Genomic DNA, 19,373 nt, shown 5'->3' with positions numbered 1-19,373 from the left:
GAGTTTAATAGTTTAAATCAAAAATTGATTGTTTGATGTATTTGATCATTGATGTGATTATCTAACCATTTGCTTCGTACCAAGAGTGATCCAAGAAAAGGAGCGAATTATCAAATATTACATACTAAGTTAAAATATGTTTTAAGTTTTTATATTTTTCAAAATTTTGTAATTTAATTATTGTATTTTTTATTTTCAATAATTTAATTCTTCTACTTTTTAAATTTAAAAAATCAAAGTCCAACTATTAACATGGTAGCTTTTTTTTCTCTTTTTTTTTTGACTTCATGTTAATTACATCGTTTTTTATTTACATGGTAATCAAGTGGGTATATTTTTTTATTTCAAAATATAACACTGATGAATTTAATATTAATGTTAATGCTTGAACTTGGATTTTTAAATTAGTAAGAAAAAAATAAATTTCTAAAAATAATAATATTAAAATTAAATATAAAAAAAATTTATAACATGTTTTAACTCTCAATTGAAAAAAAATATATTTAAGATTTAATTCATCATATCAAGTAAATAATTAGCTTTTAAATATGTCTTTTTGTAAATTGCTGATAAACAATTGAAAAATAAGGCGAGTCCAATGACCACGCGAATCATTGTGGATAAATCAATACATAAATATATCGGTGGCACTAGTGTAATGACATTCTTGCTATTTACAACAAGGAGCTAAATAATGAAAATGGACAAAATTTGGCTATAAATTTGGACCGACAAATTCCTTAACAATTGTGAGGACCAACGTAACAACTTTTATACAAAGTTACAAACACAAATAGTAGGGGGAAATTTTTTTTTCTAATATATAGTTTTGAATACATAAAGAGAATTGAAAATTTGCAACATGGTTTGAATACATAATAATGCTATATATATTTCCTAGTTTGAGATGAGATTTAAATTTATTAAAATTTTAAAAAAATACTCTATTGTTAACTATATAAAAAAATGTAATATAGAAAAATTTTAAGGATATTAAATGTTAAACATGCATTTTTTAATTTGAAAAGTAAAAAAAACTAAAATAAAAATAGAAGGGCTAAAATCTCAAATGACAAAAACTACATATACTTAAAACAGAATTTACCAAAAGAAAATAAAAAGAAAGAAAGAAAACAATGGAGGAGGAAATTGAAACATTGAAGGAGTAAGTAAGAAGAGGAGACCAAAGTGGGTCAGTTAGCCACGTTGTGTTGAGGCAATTCCATGTGCCCACATGGATCATTGCTTTTGGTTTTGTAAGAGAAACTCAACAAAACTCTGTGTTTCTCTTCTTCTTCAACTAAAAAGCAAAGTCTCTGGTTTTTTTTTTCAATCACTTATCAACCAGAACTCGCTCTTTCCTTCCCTTTTTTCCCACTGATCATTACGTGTTTGTGTTTTTGTCTCAATGAGTAACATGAAGGAAAACAGTGATGGGTTCGTTAGAGCAGATCAAATTGATCTCAAAAGCTTAGATGAACAGCTCGAGAAGCATCTTAACAGGGTTTGGAGCAGTGAAAACAAGACTAAGAAAGATGACGGTGGTGGTGATGGTGATGGTGATGGTGATGGTGATGGTGATGGTGATGATCATGGTGGTGATCATGATGATAATAATGATGGGAAGCTCAAGCTTGCTGATAATAGCACTAACATAGCTACAACTTTCACCAAAAGGGAAAGACTAGAATGGGAGATCGACCCTTCAAAACTCATCATCAAAACCGTCATTGCTCGTGGTACTTTTGGCACCGTTCATCGTGGCATCTATGACGATCTCGATGTTGCTGGTCAGATTATTCTTTTAAATGTCTAAATTGCAAAATAATCGCTTTTTCTTTAGCATTGTTTTTCTTTGATCCTTCTTAGTTCATTGGCTTCAATGTTGCTATGATTTTTATGGTTTAATCGTTTAGATCCTCATCCATGGTGATTACTAATTTTCAAATGTAGTCTTATGGAATCCGTGACCCTTAATTTGACTTTCATGCGATCTTAGCTTTTAGTTATTACATCATAGCAGTAAACAATTAAAGAATAGAACTATACTGTTAAATGGACATCAGAGATAAGTATGTAATTCCAACCAACATAAGATCTATTGGTTTTGATACACAGGCTTGTTTGTTTTATTACAATGGGTTTTTCATGTTCAGTGAAGCTGCTTGATTGGGGTGAGGAAGGTCACAGGACAGATGCCGAGATCGCCGCATTAAGGGCAGCTTTTTCACAAGAAGTTGCTGTCTGGCATAAACTTGACCATCCCAATGTTACTAAGGTGACTTTTTTGCTTAAACTTTTTTGCTTAAGATCTTGGCAAAAAATGTTATGGAGTAATCTGTATTAGGAGTCGGATTGCATTTTGATATATTTACTTAAAAAATAAGCAAATTAGTTACTGTATATTAGATCAAAGAGCAAATTGTTCTTTCTGTGAAACTTTTATCCATTTTTATTGTTAAAAATTGATCTTTGTACGTCAGCATGAGATATATGTGGCATGCCTCGTGTCATTGTCTGGTTATTTTATTAGCCACGCTAATTTTTACAAGTACAAATGGATGAAATTTTAACAGAAATAATTAATTTGTTTTTTGTTCTAACGTATAGGGACTAATGTGTCCATTTATACATGAGCCGCCATTGTACTTTTACATTAAGATATGGTTGCATATGATATTGATAAGGATAAATGTCAAATTATACATGAACTTTGATTTACGGTGCAATGTCATATATAAAATTTGATTTGATTCAATTTTCGCAAATTACTAATAATATTATTGAACTAGTATTATTTTACGTTGATATATTGCATATATAAATAATTATATTAATCAAATCTGAAAATAAATATATGTATTTATTTCTTTATATGTGTACAATTGAATAAAAAATCAAAATTTCATATATACAGATGAATCACATTCAAGTTTTATGTGTATAATTACATCTAATCAAAGTTCATGTATAAATTTGATACTTATAAATATATTAGTAGTCTTTGGCCTTAGAATGATATTTGATAGGTACAAATTATATTCTGGTTTATGATTTCCAGTTTATAGGGGCAACAATGGGTTCATCAGGGCTACAAATACAAACAGAGAACGGTCAAATAGGGCTGCCAGATAGTGTGTGTTGCGTTGTCGTGGAATATCTTCCCGGCGGTGCTTTGAAAAGTTTTCTTATAAAGAACAGGAGAAGGAAATTAGCTTTCAAAGTGGTTGTTCAACTTGCCCTTGATCTTGCAAGAGGGTAATTTAATATATATATATATATACCATTTTCTATTTTTAGTTCTTTTATTTTACTAGTCAAGCATATAATATAGTATGCATTAGGTAAAAGTTTTATTGTGGGTTGAGTTTTAGTTCGATTCGTATGGACATTGTTGCTAATATAGGGGGATGTGGGTTTTAGTGCATTGAAGCGTATTATCTTCCTATTTATAGATTGGGGAGGGACTAATATGATCGGAACTTATAATGAGATTATTTTAAAAAAAATATTTTATGAACTCTTTTACTAGGAGTTAAATTGTATTTTGTATTTTTATTAAAAAAATGAGCAAATTAGTCTTTATATGTTAGATCAAAGAGCAAGCTAGTTCATTAAGTTAAATTTTCATCCAATTCTATTATTAAAAACTGGTTTAGATGATGAAATAACTTGACAGTTACAGGTAGTGTGCCACATGTATGTTATTCTGACATGTTGGGACTAGTTTTTAACAATAAGAATGGATTGAAATTTTAACAGAAAAATTAGTTTATTTTTTGATTTAACGTGCATTAATTAATTTATTCATTCTTTTAAATAAATGAAGTAAAATACAATACACCTCCTAGTTCACAATAATTTTCTCGAGCTTTAGACTTAAAAAGGGGTTCCATTATTTGTAGGTTGAGTTACCTTCATTCACAAAAGATTGTCCATAGAGATGTAAAGACAGAGAACATGTTGTTAGACAAGACACGTACCGTAAAAATTGCTGATTTCGGGGTTGCACGTGTTGAGGCTTCGAATCCTAATGACATGACCGGAGAGACCGGAACCCTTGGTTACATGGCTCCTGAGGTATGGATGTTATTGTTACTTAAGTTTTATCATTTTTATACAAGACATGAAAAGGAAAATGAAAGTGAATGATTGTGAGTTACTCATTGAATGGGAGGGTTTTTCAGGTTCTCAATGGCAATCCTTATAACCGGAAATGCGATGTGTACAGTTTCGGGATCTGTTTGTGGGAGATATATTGTTGTGACATGCCATATCCCGACCTTAGTTTCTCCGAAGTGACCTCGGCTGTAGTTCGTCAAGTATGTCAGTTTTCCTTTCTTTCCCTCCGTATAATAGAGCATTATTGAGTCATGCTTGTATCTTACTTAATAGAGTAAAAGTATGTTGGAGGTTTGTGTACGTAAAAGTTAAAATATATTTTATCTTATTTATTAAAAAATAGATAAATTAGTTTTTTTATATTAAATTAAAGAATAAATTAGTCATTCTATTAAAAATTTTACTCATTTTTACTGTTAAAAACTAGGCTTTGTATGTCAGCATGAAGTATACACGACATGTCATGTGTTACTGTATAATTATTTTACCAACCATTCTAGTTTTTAATAGAATAAAAATCAATTTGCTCTTTAATCTAATGCATAAGGATTAATTTGTCCATTTTTAAATAGATGAGGCAAAATTCAATTTGACTGCTAGTATAGAAGCCACCATGATACTTTTACCTATATAATTGCTAATTATCCTTACATGAAAACCGCAGAATTTGAGACCGGAAATACCAAGATGTTGCCCTAGTTCTCTTGCAAACGTAATGAAACGATGTTGGGATGCAAACGCGGACAAGCGACCTGAAATGGACGAGGTAGTTTCGATGTTGGAAGCCATAGACACATCTAAAGGTGGAGGTATGATTCCTGTTGATCAACAGCAGAGCTGTCTTTGCTTCAGAAGGTGTAGAGGGCCTTAAAAAGAAGTATTTCCCAAATGCATATAAAAAAGAAAAGACGGTTGCTTAAAGGTTAGACAAGTCTAATTTGTATTATAATGAAAACAAAACATGACAATTCAATCCAAGCTTGTTTAATGATTGTAAAGCTTTTTACTTTGTTTCTTTTAATGGAATATCATATATATATACACACTTTTTTTTTAATTTGCCAGTCTGGATGTGGACTGCCTCCTATACTCTCTATGATTGCTCTATATTCACTATTCCAAGACATTATTAAAGTTGATCTAGAAAATTTTTTAGAGTCAAAAATTAAATTATATATTTTTATGATAATAAAAATAATGTAATTTTATAATTTTAATAGTTTATATATTTATAATTTGTAGAAAATTAAATTAAAATTTTTATTATTTTTGAGAGAGTTAAAATATAATTTTATTATTATTAATTTAAAATTTTATAAATTATAAAGAGATTTAAATAAAAAAAATTCATATTAGGGTGTTAACATTAATGGGAGACAACATTAATGGCAAACAATACAAAGTGGTGCAAGTTTAGCACCCTAAAGTTGACTTTGAAAAAGTGGCATGGGATAATTTTTTTTTGGTCCTTGAGATAATGGGCTATTTATTGTTTGGTCCTTAAACCTCAACTATAAATAGGCCTTCTCATTTCTCATTTTAATTAATCCCAACCAATTTTTCTCTCTTCTCCCATTTGAGAATTCTTAAGGAATTCTATTTGTTTGTAATATTTTGGAGATAGTAAAGTTATCATCTGGTGTTAGTGCCCGAGGACGTAGGTATAATTTACCGAACCTCGTTAAAACTCTTATGTTCTTTTTGTCCTATTTTTCTTTCAATATTTGAGGGTATAATAGTAGTATTTAATTGTGCTATTAAATTACTATAGAAGGGATATTCTGACTAAGGAAAGACTTGGTATTTAAGAGATCCATGTGATCCACCTCTCTTCCCTGGGAATTGAACTTTGTGTGATTTTTTAGTACAATAATTTACACGCTTCCGACCCTATTAGAACAACAAGTGGTATCAGAGCCGAAGGTTAATCGTAGTATGCTCTGTGGTTGCAGTTTAAACTGATCTTCCACATCAGAAAAGATTTTCTTAGGTATATTGAAAGATTTTGGAGAAAACGGTCGGTGTAGGAGCTTCAACATCGTCCATGTGGACAAGACCGACAATTGCAAATGCAAGATTGGCCGTGGAGATCTTTGATGGCACGGGCCATTTTGGTATGTGGCAAAGTGAGGTTCTAGATGCCCTTTTTCAGCAGGGTCTAGACATTGCCATTGATGAAGAGAAACCAGATGATGTACAGGAGAAAGATTGGAAGGCGATCAATCGGTTGGCATGTGGCACAATTCGATCATGCCTTTCTCGAGAGCAGAGGTCTGCTTTTTCAAAGGAGACTTCTGCAAATAAGTTGTGGGTGGCACTTGAAGAAAATTTTTTGAAGAAAAACAGTCAAAATAAGCTCCACTTGAAGAAAAGACTGTTTCGCTTCACATACGTCCCAAGTACCACAATGAATGATCACATCACCAAATTTAATTAGTTAGTCACTGATTTGCTGAATATGGATGAGACATTCAAAGATGAAGATTTGGCTTTGATGCTGTTGGGGTCACTTCCTAAGGAGTTTGAGTTCCTAGAAACTACTCTACTTCATGGCAGGAGTGATATATCTCTGAGCGAAGTCTGTGCGGCCTTATACAGTTATGAACAGAGAAAGAAGGACAAACAGAAAAACTCAATCAGAGATACAGAAGCTTTAGTAGTCCGAGGTTGTTCATACACTCGGAAGAAAACTCAAAAGGGGAGATCAAAGTCAAAGTACAGACTCGGGAAAGATGAATGTGCTTTTTGTCATGAGAAAGACCACTGGAAGAAAAATTGTCCAAAGCTGAAGAATAAGGGAAAAGCTGCTGTAGATGCTTGTGTTGCTAAGCATGATACTAGTGACTCTGAACTATCACTGGTTGCATCATCATCGTCGTTCCATTCAGATGAGTGGATATTGGATTCGGGTTGTACCTATCATATGTCCCCTAACCGGGAGTGGTTCTCTGATTTAGTAGAACTAAATGGAGGAGTTGTTTATATGGGCAATGGCAATGCCTGTAAAATTGTTGGGATAGGTTCAATCCAAATTAAAGAATAAAGATGGATCAACCAGAGTTCTGACTGATGTTCGGTACGTGCCCAGTTTGAAGAAAAATCTCATCTCATTGGGAGCCTTGGAATCCAATGGTTCAGTTGTTACTATGAGAGATGGGGTTTTGAAAGTGACATCTGGCGCACTTGTGATATTGAAAGGCATCAGGAAAAATAACTTGTATTACTACCAAGGTAGTACAGTTATTGGAGCAGTCGCTGCAGCTTCCGGCAACAAAGAATTGGACTCAATACAGTTGTGGCATATGAAGTTGGGACATGCCAGCGAAAAATCCTTGCAAATTCTGGCAAAGTAAGGATTGTTGAAAGGTGCAAAGGCTTGCAAATTAAAATTTTGCGAGCATTGTGTTCTGGGAAAGCAAAAGAGAGTGAAATTCGGTACTGCTATCCATAATACAAAAGGTATTTTGGAATATGTTCACTCAGATGTGTGGGGGCCTTCCAAGACACCTTCATTGGGAGGAAAACACTACTTTGTTACTTTTGTTGATGACTTTTCCAGAAGAGTTTGGGTGTATACCATGAGAACTAAGGATGAAGTGCTTAGAGTTTTTCTTAAATGGAAAACTATGATCGAAAACCAGACTGGCAAGAAAATCAAGCGGCTTAGGACGGACAATGGAGGGGGAATATAAAAGTGATCCGTTCTTCGATGTGTGCCAAGAGTATGGTATTGTTCGACACTTCACAGTTAGGGATACACCACAGCAGAATGGATTGGCAGAGCGTATGAATCGAACATTGCTGGAGAAAGTTCGATGTATGTTGTCCAATGCTGGGTTGGGCAAGCAATTTTGGGCTGAGGCTGTGACATACGCTGGCTATCTTGTTAATCGTTTGCCATCATCTGCATTAGAAAGAAAAACTCCTATGGAGGTATGGTCTAGAAAACCGGCTACAGATTATGATTCCTTACATGTGTTTGGAACCACTGCATATTACCATGTGAAGGAGTCAAAGTTAGATCCGAGGGCAAAGAAAGCTCTCTTTATGGGAATCACTTCTGGAGTGAAGGAATTTCGTCTTTGGTGCTTAAGCACAAAGAAAATGATCTGTAGCAGAGATGTTACCTTTGATGAACCTGCCACATTGAAAAAGGTAGCAGATAAAGATATTCAAACGAGCAATACTCCACAGCAGGTGGAGTGTACTCCAAAACAGGTGGAGTTTGAGCAGATGGGGATTTGCCCAGTTAATAAGTCTAATTCTCCAGCCACAATGGAGGAATTAGAGGTTGAAGAGGTTCTGACCCAAGAACCACTAAGTACACCAGAACCAGTTGCAGTTGCAAGGCCACGGAGAGAAATTCGTAAGCCTGCTCGATTTACTGATATGGTGGCCTACGCCCTTCCCGTTGTTGATGATATTCCTATCACTTATCAAGAAGCAATGCAAAGCTTAGAAAGTGATAAATGGAAAAGCGCCATGGATGAAGAAATGCAGTCTCTCCGGAAGAACAATACTTGGGAGTTGGCGCAATTACCGAAAGGTAAAAGGGCAATCAGATGCAAGTGGGTATTCGCAAAGAAAGATGGATCTCCTAGCAAGAAGGATATTCGCTACAAGGCAAGATTGGTAGCTAAAGGCTACGTGCAGAAGGAGGGAATTGACTACAATGATGTATTTTCCCCTGTTGTGAAGCATTCCTCCATTAGAATTTTGTTGGCCTTGGTAGCACAGTTGAATTTGGAGCTAGCTCAACTTGATGTTAAGACGGCTTTCTTGCATGGTGAGTTAGAAGAGGAGATCTATATGACTCAGCCCGAAGGATACACAGATGCTGGTGGTAGAAATTGGGTTTGTAAGCTGAACAAATCGCTATATGGATTGAAGCAATCCTCGAGACAGTGGTACAAGCGATTTGATAGCTTTATGAGAAGGCAGAAGTACACAAGAAGCAAATATGACAATTGTGTATATTTGCAGAAGCTGCATGACGGATCTTTCATTTATCTACTCTTGTATGTTGATGATATGTTAATCGCTTCGAAGAGCCAAAATGAGATAGATAAGCTGAAGGCTCAGTTGAATCAAGAGTTCGAGATGAAAGATCTAGGTGAGGCCAAGAAGATTCTCGGCATGGAGATAAGTAGAGATAGACCGAGAGGCAAGCTCTGTTTAAATCAGAAGCAATATCTAAAAAAGGTATTACAATGTTTTGGTGTAAATGAAAACACAAAACATGTAAGTATCCCACTTGCTTCTCATTTGAAACTTAGTGCTCAATTATCTCCGAAAACTGAAGAAGAAAGAGAATATATGGCGAAAGTCCCATATGCTAATGCAGTTGGGAGTTTGATGTATGCGATGGTGTGTACGAGGCCTGACATTTCACAAGCTGTTGGAGTTGTGAGCAGGTATATGCATGATCCTGGAAAAGGACATTGGCAAGCTGTGAAATGGATTCTACGGTATCTTCGAAAAACCGTAGATGTTGGTTTAATTTTTGAACAGGATGAAGCACTTGGTCAGTTTGTAGTTGGATATGTTGATTCCGACTTTGCTGGTGATTTAGATAAACGTCGTTCAACTACGGGGTATCTGTTTACTCTTGCGAAAGCCCCAGTAAGTTGGAAGTCTGCCTTACAGTCTACAGTAGCTGTGTCTACTACATAGGCAGAATATATGGCAGTTACAGAAGCTGTTAAGGAGGCTATTTGGCTTAATGGATTGTTGAAAGACTTAGGAGTTGTTCAAAGTCACATAAGTTTATATTGTGACAGTCAGAGCGCTATTCATTTAGCGAAAAATCAAGTCTATCATTCAAGAACCAAGCATATCGACGTAAGATATCACTTTGTGCGGGAAGTCTTTGAAAAAGGAAAAATTCTACTTCAGAAGATTCCGACAGCAGATAATCCCGCAGATATGATGACCAAGGTGGTAACAACAATCAAGTTTAATCATTGTTTGAACTTGATTAACATCCTGAGAATTTGAGCACCTTCAGGTGTATGGCGCTCGAGAGTGCATTTGTAGGCACTACAAAAGATAGCTTTATCGAATTTGGGGAGTTGAAGGAAGTGTGTGAAGATGTGATTATCCTAATCAAATCTTCAAGGTGGAGATTGTTAACATTAATGGGAGACAACATTAATGGCAAACAATACAAAGTGGTGCAAGTTTAGCACCCTAAAGTTGACTTTGAAAAAGTGGCATTGGATAATTTTTTTTTGGTCCTTGAGATAATGGGCTATTTATTGTTTGGTCCTTAAACCTCAACTATAAATAGGCCTTCTCATTTCTCATTTCAATTAATCCCAACCAATCTTTCTCTCTTAGTTTTCTCTCTTCTCCCATTTGAGAATTCTTAAGGAATTCTATTTGTTTGTAATATTTTGGAGATAGTAAAGTTATCATCTGGTGTTAGTGCCCGAGGACGTAGGTATAATTTACCGAACCTCGTTAAAACTCTTATGTTCTTTTTGTCCTATTTTTCTTTCAATATTTGAGGGTATAATAGTAGTATTTAATTGTGCTATTAAATTACTATAGAAGGGATATTCTGACTAAGGAAAGACTTGGTATTTAAGAGATCCATGTGATCCACCTCTCTTCCCTGGGAATTGAACTTTGTGTGATTTTTTAGTACAATAATTTACACGCTTCCGACCTTATTGGAACAACATAGGGAGCCGGCAGGGCTTCGTGAATGAATCCAAGTTTATTTTATGCACCTCATTACTTGCGATTTGGTGCAATAGGCTACAAGTGCTAGTATGGTACCCCAAATGAAGGGATGGTTGATTACTATATATGAAATATTTAGGCATTAGTGGTAAAGTTATTTTGTGTAATAGTTGTTAGGCGTCAATCCAAGATTTCAGTTAAAGTAAATATATATTGTATTTACGTTACAAGGAAATTTTCTCCAACTCTCTGTTGTTTCCTTTCTTCAACATCTTTGGAGATTTCTAAAATTTGGTTTGCAAAATAAATTGATTCAGAAGTGATGTGGGATGGTGCATTATTTTCTTTTGAAAAAGCTGGGTGAATCGAAATAAATCATTTCAAACATTTTCCAAAAGAAAATATGGAGAGTAAGGTAGATTATATATAATACCAGCTCTTAATTATGAGATATTGTTAACCCTAATACATCACTCTAATCCTGAAATTACAGGTATTTGTTGCTATTTTTTTTTATGGCTAGTCATTGCATAATATCGGATGGCTTATATTTTTGTTAATCTTTTTTGAGTTTTGATGGGTCTTTTTAATATTTTCTTTGGGCATTCTGATTAATATAAATTAACTTCAACTTTCATATCTATTTAACCATTATACTTTTGTTTTCATGTTGAGTAATTTTTATAATTTGTTTTAATTTAATCCATTTAATAATTTTAACATATTCAAATGTTTACTCACAATACATAACCAAAGAGAGATGACATGCACTGGCTACGAAATCTAAAAGTGCATTGATTTGAAACATCTTCCCCAAATATCTATGAGAGGACTAAAGCAGTACATAAGATTGCATATCCACCAAAATAATTATGTTCCCCCATTAAACAGTAAAAAACAATCATCATATCAAATCTAATAATTAAGTATGCTAAAATGGCAAATATATATAAACCCTTGATTAAGTTAATATTATGACACTAATTTATTTAAAAAATTATTAAATTATCTTTACATAAGCTATATTTTTAAAATGATATTTTTATCAAATTAATTTTATAGCCTGAATTAACCACTAAATGCAGATTCGATATAAATAAAGTGATTGTTGTTAGCTGAACTTATTGTTTTTTACATTCTGATATCTGCTACACTTCAAGTGAAGAGCACTAATAATAAATATTTATCAGATAATAGTTGTTAAACAATATATATAATGAAGCTTATAATGTGGCGAAGGATAAGGTTATGTAATGTGTTTTCTTCTCCAGGGAGTTCAGAATCATTGCACAACAAATCTAATTATGGTGGTATCCTAATTAAACAAGTAAAGCTTAACCAAAACCGTAAACCCTAAGCATGGTATCATGAGGTCCTGGCTGAAACCTAAAGCTCAATTTAGTTAAGATCGGCTTTAAAAGAAAACATTTAGCAGAGAGAGAAGGAGAGAGTGAAATCAGCATTAATCGCTACTAAATATATGTATTAGTATGGAAGCCACTTTGTAGTATAGTCCCAAGTGACAAGCTATAGTGAGTAGTTACTAGTGACTCATAGTCTCATACAACTAAGAGTAAGTCTGATGCTATTTAGCCAACCATCAGCATGATTAAGCTACATATATCAGTACATCACTGGCTACTAAGTCTATAAATACATAAATAATCTCCAGCTCGATAGTCGATTGGTACTCCTCTAGAATTCCATGATGTCATTAGTCAGCTACGCCGCAGGTGCAACATCAGCTCCATCGTCATCATCGTCATCATCCCCATCATTTTCCATGTAAATAAATAGACGACTCGCAACTTGGTGGTTGGTGATGTGTAGCTTGGAAAGGCTTGTTGCAGGTTTCATGCTATTGACTATCACCATTGGAGTTGTTGGGTAATCGTCCCCTACAACTAGAAGAAACTGAATCCAGGGAATTAAGAGAGGTTGTTGAGTAATGAAAAGAAACCACGTACTCCCCTATTTATAACCGATAAAAGTAGTTTTAAATTGGCGTTACGAATATCATTTCAATAAAAGTAGTTCTAAATTGCGTTACGAATTTTGTTGCGAACGCAGTTGTGGTGTTAGAACTCTAAATGAAGTAAAGCAAGGAAAGGGAGAGTGACATTGTAGCAACTTGTGGTATTTACAGACATTCTTCTTATTTGGCAATTTGCGGTCCCATGCATGAGCCATTCTCATGTAGGGTTGTTGCTCACTCGTGGAAACATTAGGTGTACACACTTTTGAGCTACATTACCACATGCAGCTCATATCTACTTGGAAAACATTGCATTTCTTTTATGAACACTTGACTCTTGAGTACGAGATAGAGGCAGCAATTTTTTAAACCATTGATTCTTTTGGATTTACCCCCGTTTTAGGGTAAGTAATTCATAGAGCCAAGCCATGAATACAAATCAATATCAGAAACATCAATATATGTGTGTTGCCAACAGCAGGCTCGGATTCATATTCTAATCACTGCATGAAAAATAGCTTCTGAAATTGTTCATTAAAAAAAACTAATTCACAATGAAAAATATATACTTCAATTTTGACCACTACATTTTTGGCAGAGCATAAATAAAAAAATATATATATGAACATCACGAAATATCTATGAGAGGGACTAAAGCAGTAAAAGATAGGCATATCAACTACAACAAAGAGTCAAAAACAGAAGTAAGATAATAAAATCTGATGAAATCAAATTTGGGTTAATTCACTTGGAAATAAATTATATTCTTGTAAGAATATTTCTGCTTTTTTATATTTTTAATAAAACCTATGTTGAGTTTTAAACAATGTTTTCTTTTATCACTTCAACAAAATTTTATTTTGATGTTTTTATACATTTTGTTGTTATTACACAAAATGTTTTATCCACTTCGTTTGTATATATATTAATAATATTGTTGGTTGAGTTGGTATTATAAGTCAACTCGATACCAACTCAATAAAAATGACAATACTATAATAACAAATTAGAATGCATTTAACATTCTTAAAGTAGTTTATTTACCTATTTAAAATTTCTTTTATATACAATTTAATCTTACGTTTTATTATTTATTTTGTATTATTTTATATTATTACACATCTATGCGGGTTTAGTACCAATAAAGGCTCATATCCGAAATTATTTACGGAAATGGGCCGTTTTTAAAAATAATAACAGGTATGGACTGAAAACCCAAAAACGCACTAACGTGGATGCGTTTTCTGGGGATATCCCAGAAAAGCGCTTCCACATCAGCGCTTTTTTCCTTGTGCCAGGCAAAAGCACTCTAATGTGGAAGCACTTTTGGCCGTGTAATCCTCAGTGGGTTATTTGCTAATTAGGACATTTTTTTTCCTTGTGTTACGCAAAAGCGCTCTGACATGGAAGTGTTTTTGGCCGTGTAATCCCCAATGGGTTATTTGTTAATTAGGGTCTAAGTTTAGGATTTGGGAGTTTGATTAGGGTTTTGGAAAATTTAAATTAGGGTATTAGGTTTTTAATTGTTTAGGGTTTAATTTTTTAAATTGCTAAGTATTGTTCTGGAAAAAATAATTTTGACAATATGGGTTCCGAAAAAATAAATTTGATGTAATGTGTGCTGAAAAAATTATTTGCTGGGCCATTGTCAGCTATTATAAAAAATTATAAAAAATATTAATTAAATTATAAAATTAAATAAAAATTAAATAATATTAAAAAAAATGAAATTAACCCTTACCATTTGCATTTGGTCGACGGAGATATGTTTATAATCGAGATAAATTAATTGTCGGGCCATTGCTAACACGATCAAATTTCTTAGAAATTATAAAAAATAATAATAATTCAGACAAAAAAAAATTATAGAGCTTTTTGAGAAATTTAAGGAGAAATTTGAAAGAATAATAAAATTTGGTGTGAAAAATGGGTTGGGGGGTTTATACTTTTTTTTCTTGACCGTTAGAGGCCCAACGGTCATTTTTAAATGGCCGTTGGAGGTGACAGTTGGGGAAAACACGGCCAAAAAGCGTCCTCGTCAGTGTTTTTTAGTAAAACACTTCCACGTCAACGTGCTTTTGCCTGTCACAAGGAAAAAAAAGTTGACGTGTAAGCGCTTTTCTGGGATATCCCCTGAAAACGCGTCCACGTTAGCGCGTTTTTAGGTTATCGGTCTATACTCGTTATTATTTTTGAAAACAACCCATTTCCGCAAATAATTTCAGAAATGGGTCTTTATTGATACTAAACCCCACCTATGCTCTAACTAGTTTCCACTAGGCTGCATAAGAAAAATCGAAACCGAAAACGAAATGTTTTGATGATTAATGAAATGCAAATTTAAAAACCATGATTATTTGAAACTGAAATTAATTCTATTTTTTATTTTATTTATAAATAATTTTAATTTTTCTAGTGTAAAAAATAAAAATTTTATATTTAAAATAATGTTAATAATTTAAAAGTTCTTAAAAATTTATTATATTTTACAAATATTGATGAAAAAGATTTTAAAATTTTGCTAAATAATATTTAATGCCATAAAACAAAAACTCATTTTCTCAATATAAGTCTAAAAATCTAAAACAAAAAATTAATATGAAAAAACCGATAACCAAATTATAATGAACAATGGCGGATCTTGGCATTCAATTTTGGGGGGCTAACTAAAATTTTTAAAAACTGAGGGTTTTGGTGAAGTTTTTTAAAAGTATTGGTAGGTTTAATTAAATGTTTAAAAACATTTAGAGGCTTTATGAAAATTTACAAAATGAAAATTTGAAGTGCCTAATTGAATTTTTTTAAAACTTTTCAAAGGTTTTTAATAATAAATTTCAAAAATTTTGGAGGACCTATATAACAAGAACTTTTAAAAACTTTGGAGACCAAGGTCACCTTAGGCCCTAACGAGGATTCGTCTCTGATAATGGACGGTTAAAAAATCCCGAAAAAATCCGACCGAACGAATATCGACCCTAGTTTTCACACAACTAGTATATATAAAAAAAGAAAAAGCAAAACATGTGCACAGCTTAAACAAGGCAAACACCCACACAATCTATATTTCAGATAACCATAAAGACCAGCTTCTGCACACTGTTTCTATAAAACATCCCAATCATAAAGAGTTAAAGCTCAAACATCAGTTTTGCAAGAAACCAAAATAAATTCAAACGAGGAAGCAAGACAATAGAGAAGCACAACTCTGGTTCAGTTCTTGGTGTTATTCTCGAGTTCCTTCCTCAGTTGCAGTGAGAAGTCGTCACTGACATCATCGTCATCCCATTCATCTTCCCACTGCTGTGTTACTTCCTTTCCTTCTTCCTTTCCTTCTTCCTTGTCATCCCACTCTGTTCGGATTGCAGTTTTATACTCTCAGATATGGTATCAAATACTAGAGAGAGAAAAAAGGAAAGTATAATATGAATTTATTTAGGGTTAAATCACTATTTGGGGGCATGAACTTGGTACCTATGCCCACATTGGGGCTTGAACTTTTTTTGGGTCCAAGTTAGGCTCTGAATTTAGTAATTGTTCCCATATTAGGGCTGAATTAAGCTGTTATTACCAGACTGGGGCTTCAACTTTTCTTTGTCCAAATTAGTTCCTGAACTTGACAATTGTTCTCATACTGGGGGCCTGAACTTGACAAAAAAAAGTTCAAGCCCCAATGTGGAAACAGTTGTCAAGTTCAAGGACTAACTTGAACCACAAAAAAGTTTAGGCCCCAATGTGAGAGTAGTTGCCAAATTTAGGTCCCAAAAAGTGATTTAACCCTATTAAAAAAGAACAAACAATAATATACTGGCATCATATCTTAATCCTTGGATAAGTCTAACCAAAGTATACGATGTTAATTAAAACTATATGTAAACTTAAGAAGCAGAAACAATACGGGTGCAACAAATACAGGTACAACATGACATGACAATGAAACTTTTTATACCATGATATACAACAAAAATGTTTAATCGATACTCTTCAAACAAGTATTAACATGCAAATTACTTTTTCAAGTTTTGAAATCAATTATGAATTTAAGAACTTGAACATTAAAAGTACATCAAGACCAAAAAGTGTGAACTCAAAAGCCCAAAGGACCCATCTCTCTAAATTATTCAACAAGAAAATTGCCATCTGTCTTCTTTCTCTCGCACTCCTAGTCTATGTAATATATTTAGGTTGATATTTTGCTTTTAATTATCACTCTTTATAACATTTAACTCTTCAAATCAGGACGGATTTCATCTCATGGAATATACTTATCAATAGCTAATTCTGAAATCAAGCTCATGGAGGACAAGACGGCTGTAAGGTGACATCTCAAATATGGTGAATTTGAAAAGACTGCCATAGTCATATAGATGATAATAGGCCATCCTAGCTTGAGGCATGGAGCTTCCGTCCGAAACTTATTAGTCTAAATTGTGGCACAAAAAAAGAGTCATTATAATTTACTCACTATAATTAAACACCGGTTTGTTGCTAGGATAGTTATCGAGATACAGATTAGCTACAAGAGTAGGCAATCAACTCGAGGCCTGCAAAGCGTTTCTAATAAATCAAGAATCGGTTCTATTTGTGAAGGATCAAGGCATGATTTTGCACAAGATTTCAAACCAGATTTTGCATAATATGGCCATCAAGGTCAAAATCAGGGAGATTAATTGCATTTACAAACAGTTCAACAGTAGATATTTGCCCCTTAGTAACCAGTAAATGAACTCAGGCAACTTATACGTCTCAGATACCTAAAGAAACAAACTCTATGAGACATGTTAACACATGAACACCTTTGCAACGAAATCACAACCAGCAACCAGTCATCGATAACACTAGTTTCATATCATCACATTTTTCAAATGCACATTTGTAACAAAAGCAATGACCTAATGGATACCAACAAGTATTACTGCTCAAAAAAATTCCCAGAACAGCAAAAAATCTATAAAACGAACCCCTAAATATAAGTTTATAGCCCAACATTAACAAAAATAGAAAGAAAACAGAAAGATCAAACGGATCGACATCAATTTTTTCGTGATACCTAATTACTTAACAAATGCCTAAATTAAACCCTAGAATCACGGAAATTCCCTTAAAAAATAAATGATAAATAGAAATTACCTCCATCGATTTCAAATTCTTCAAATTCATCGTCATCTTCAAACAAATCCATATTTATGTCTTCATTTTGAGGCTTTGGTTGTTCAGTCGCCATTTCTTCTTAGCTGAATTAAAATATAATAATGATAATCATAAACAGCAACTCTCGAAAGTACCTAAAATAGAGAATCGAAATAGAAGAACATTGAAGGCTGTAAATTAGAGATCTAAATTTGAAAAGAGATAAACAAAGAATACTTACTAACTTGCGAGTTAGGATTCTAAATACCAGAGAGACTTTGAAGAAGAAATTTTCTGCCAAGGTTTTTAATCTGTTTCAATTAATTATTTTTAGTGCCACCCGCGTTTAATAGTTTGTCCGTTTAATAATAATTATTTTAAGATTAAAGAAAAACAATTATATTTTGAAAGAGATATAAAGGATTTCTTTTTTAAGTTTTTAGGTTTAATTACAAATTTCATTTCTCTATTTTACAAAATTGAAAATTTAGCTTAATTATTTTAATTTGTCAAAAATTAATTTTGTATTTTTTTTAAATTGAAAAATTAATCCATTTGTTGGTAAACTGAACTAATAATTTTTATTAATTTATTGCATGTAAACACTATTGAGCTGTTGGTTTTTTTTGTTAATTTTATGCGTATAAATTATTGAATTGTTGATTTTCAAATTCAAAACTTAATATGCTCTTACAATACTATCATGTTTTCAATTTTTAATTTTCAATAGTGCAAGGAATACATAGAATCGGGAGTAGAGAACTCCACCTTTTGGATACATTAAGGTTAACACAGATGAGGCAAAGAATCCGAGCTTGAGGTTGGCTTTAACAGTAGTAACGATGAGAGATGGTCACGGCACTTGACTTGGTGGAGTTGAGAGAAAACATTGAAAAATGCAATGTTACGCAAGTTGAACATTGGAATATATGATAATCTCATATTGACTTGGAATGCAAAGAGGAAGAAGATTGTAGTTGAAACAGATTGTGTTCTAATTGTTGGGGCCATTATGGATATATCATGTGTAATTTCATATAGATATTTGGTCTTACGAATTCAATTTGTGTAGATGAGATTGGCATGTGATCATACAACAAATTCCAGGGAAGGCTAATTTGTCACGCATGAATTCGCTAGTTCAATGAAGAATCTTCTTTATAGTCCTAAAGTGTTCTAGAAAATTCCAAATCTATTGATGGAACAATTGTATATAAATGCTAAGCATGCGATTACTTGTGCTGCAAATAATCTGTAATTAATTTACTTTTTTTCTACCAAAAGAAAACGTTAAAGAATTAATTTTTTAATTTTTTTAGAGAGATGAATTTTAAATTTAGAGCAATTATTTATTAAAATTAAATGCTTTAAATGCTTTTAGATATACCCAAGGCTGAAAATTTATTAAAAGAAGAACAATGTGTGAAAGGAGTGGGTAAATTTCAAGTATATATAAAATTAT

At 33.0% G+C, this 19,373-nt stretch overlaps 2 protein-coding genes across 6 annotated transcripts; one reads left to right on the top strand and one right to left on the bottom strand.

The window, feature by feature from the left end:
• The first annotated feature begins 1,116 nt into the window (after positions 1 to 1,116).
• LOC121211269 (serine/threonine-protein kinase STY13) lies at positions 1,117 to 5,179 on the top strand. The gene is made up of 6 exons (XM_041083868.1): positions 1,117 to 1,790; positions 2,157 to 2,278; positions 3,062 to 3,258; positions 3,906 to 4,080; positions 4,188 to 4,322; positions 4,787 to 5,179. Exons 1-6 carry the CDS (start codon positions 1,409 to 1,411, stop codon positions 4,991 to 4,993), a joined length of 1,218 nt encoding a protein of 405 aa, XP_040939802.1. The 5' UTR covers positions 1,117 to 1,408; the 3' UTR covers positions 4,994 to 5,179.
• A 10,637-nt stretch (positions 5,180 to 15,816) lies between these two features.
• Positions 15,817 to 18,278, bottom strand: LOC121211268 (protein DELETION OF SUV3 SUPPRESSOR 1(I)). 5 transcript variants are annotated; one of them, XM_041083863.1, is made up of 3 exons: positions 18,153 to 18,278; positions 17,912 to 18,015; positions 15,817 to 16,134 (listed from the first exon to the last, which is right to left on the bottom strand). In XM_041083863.1, the coding sequence occupies exons 2-3, from the start codon at positions 18,003 to 18,005 to the stop codon at positions 15,995 to 15,997; spliced, it is 234 nt and encodes a 77-aa protein (XP_040939797.1). In that variant the 5' UTR covers positions 18,006 to 18,015; positions 18,153 to 18,278; the 3' UTR covers positions 15,817 to 15,994. The 5 variants fall into 5 exon arrangements, with proteins under 5 accessions (XP_040939797.1, XP_040939798.1, XP_040939801.1 ...); XM_041083864.1 differs by having other exon boundaries at positions 17,912 to 18,066; positions 18,153 to 18,274; XM_041083867.1 differs by having other exon boundaries at positions 17,912 to 18,066; positions 18,157 to 18,244.
• Positions 18,279 to 19,373: the final 1,095 nt, after the last annotated feature.

This window comes from Gossypium hirsutum, chromosome A12 (assembly GCF_007990345.1).
Source record: "Gossypium hirsutum isolate 1008001.06 chromosome A12, Gossypium_hirsutum_v2.1, whole genome shotgun sequence".
In the NCBI taxonomy this organism is placed as follows: domain Eukaryota; kingdom Viridiplantae; phylum Streptophyta; class Magnoliopsida; order Malvales; family Malvaceae; genus Gossypium; species Gossypium hirsutum.
This window is presented reverse-complemented; position numbering and strand designations above follow the sequence as displayed.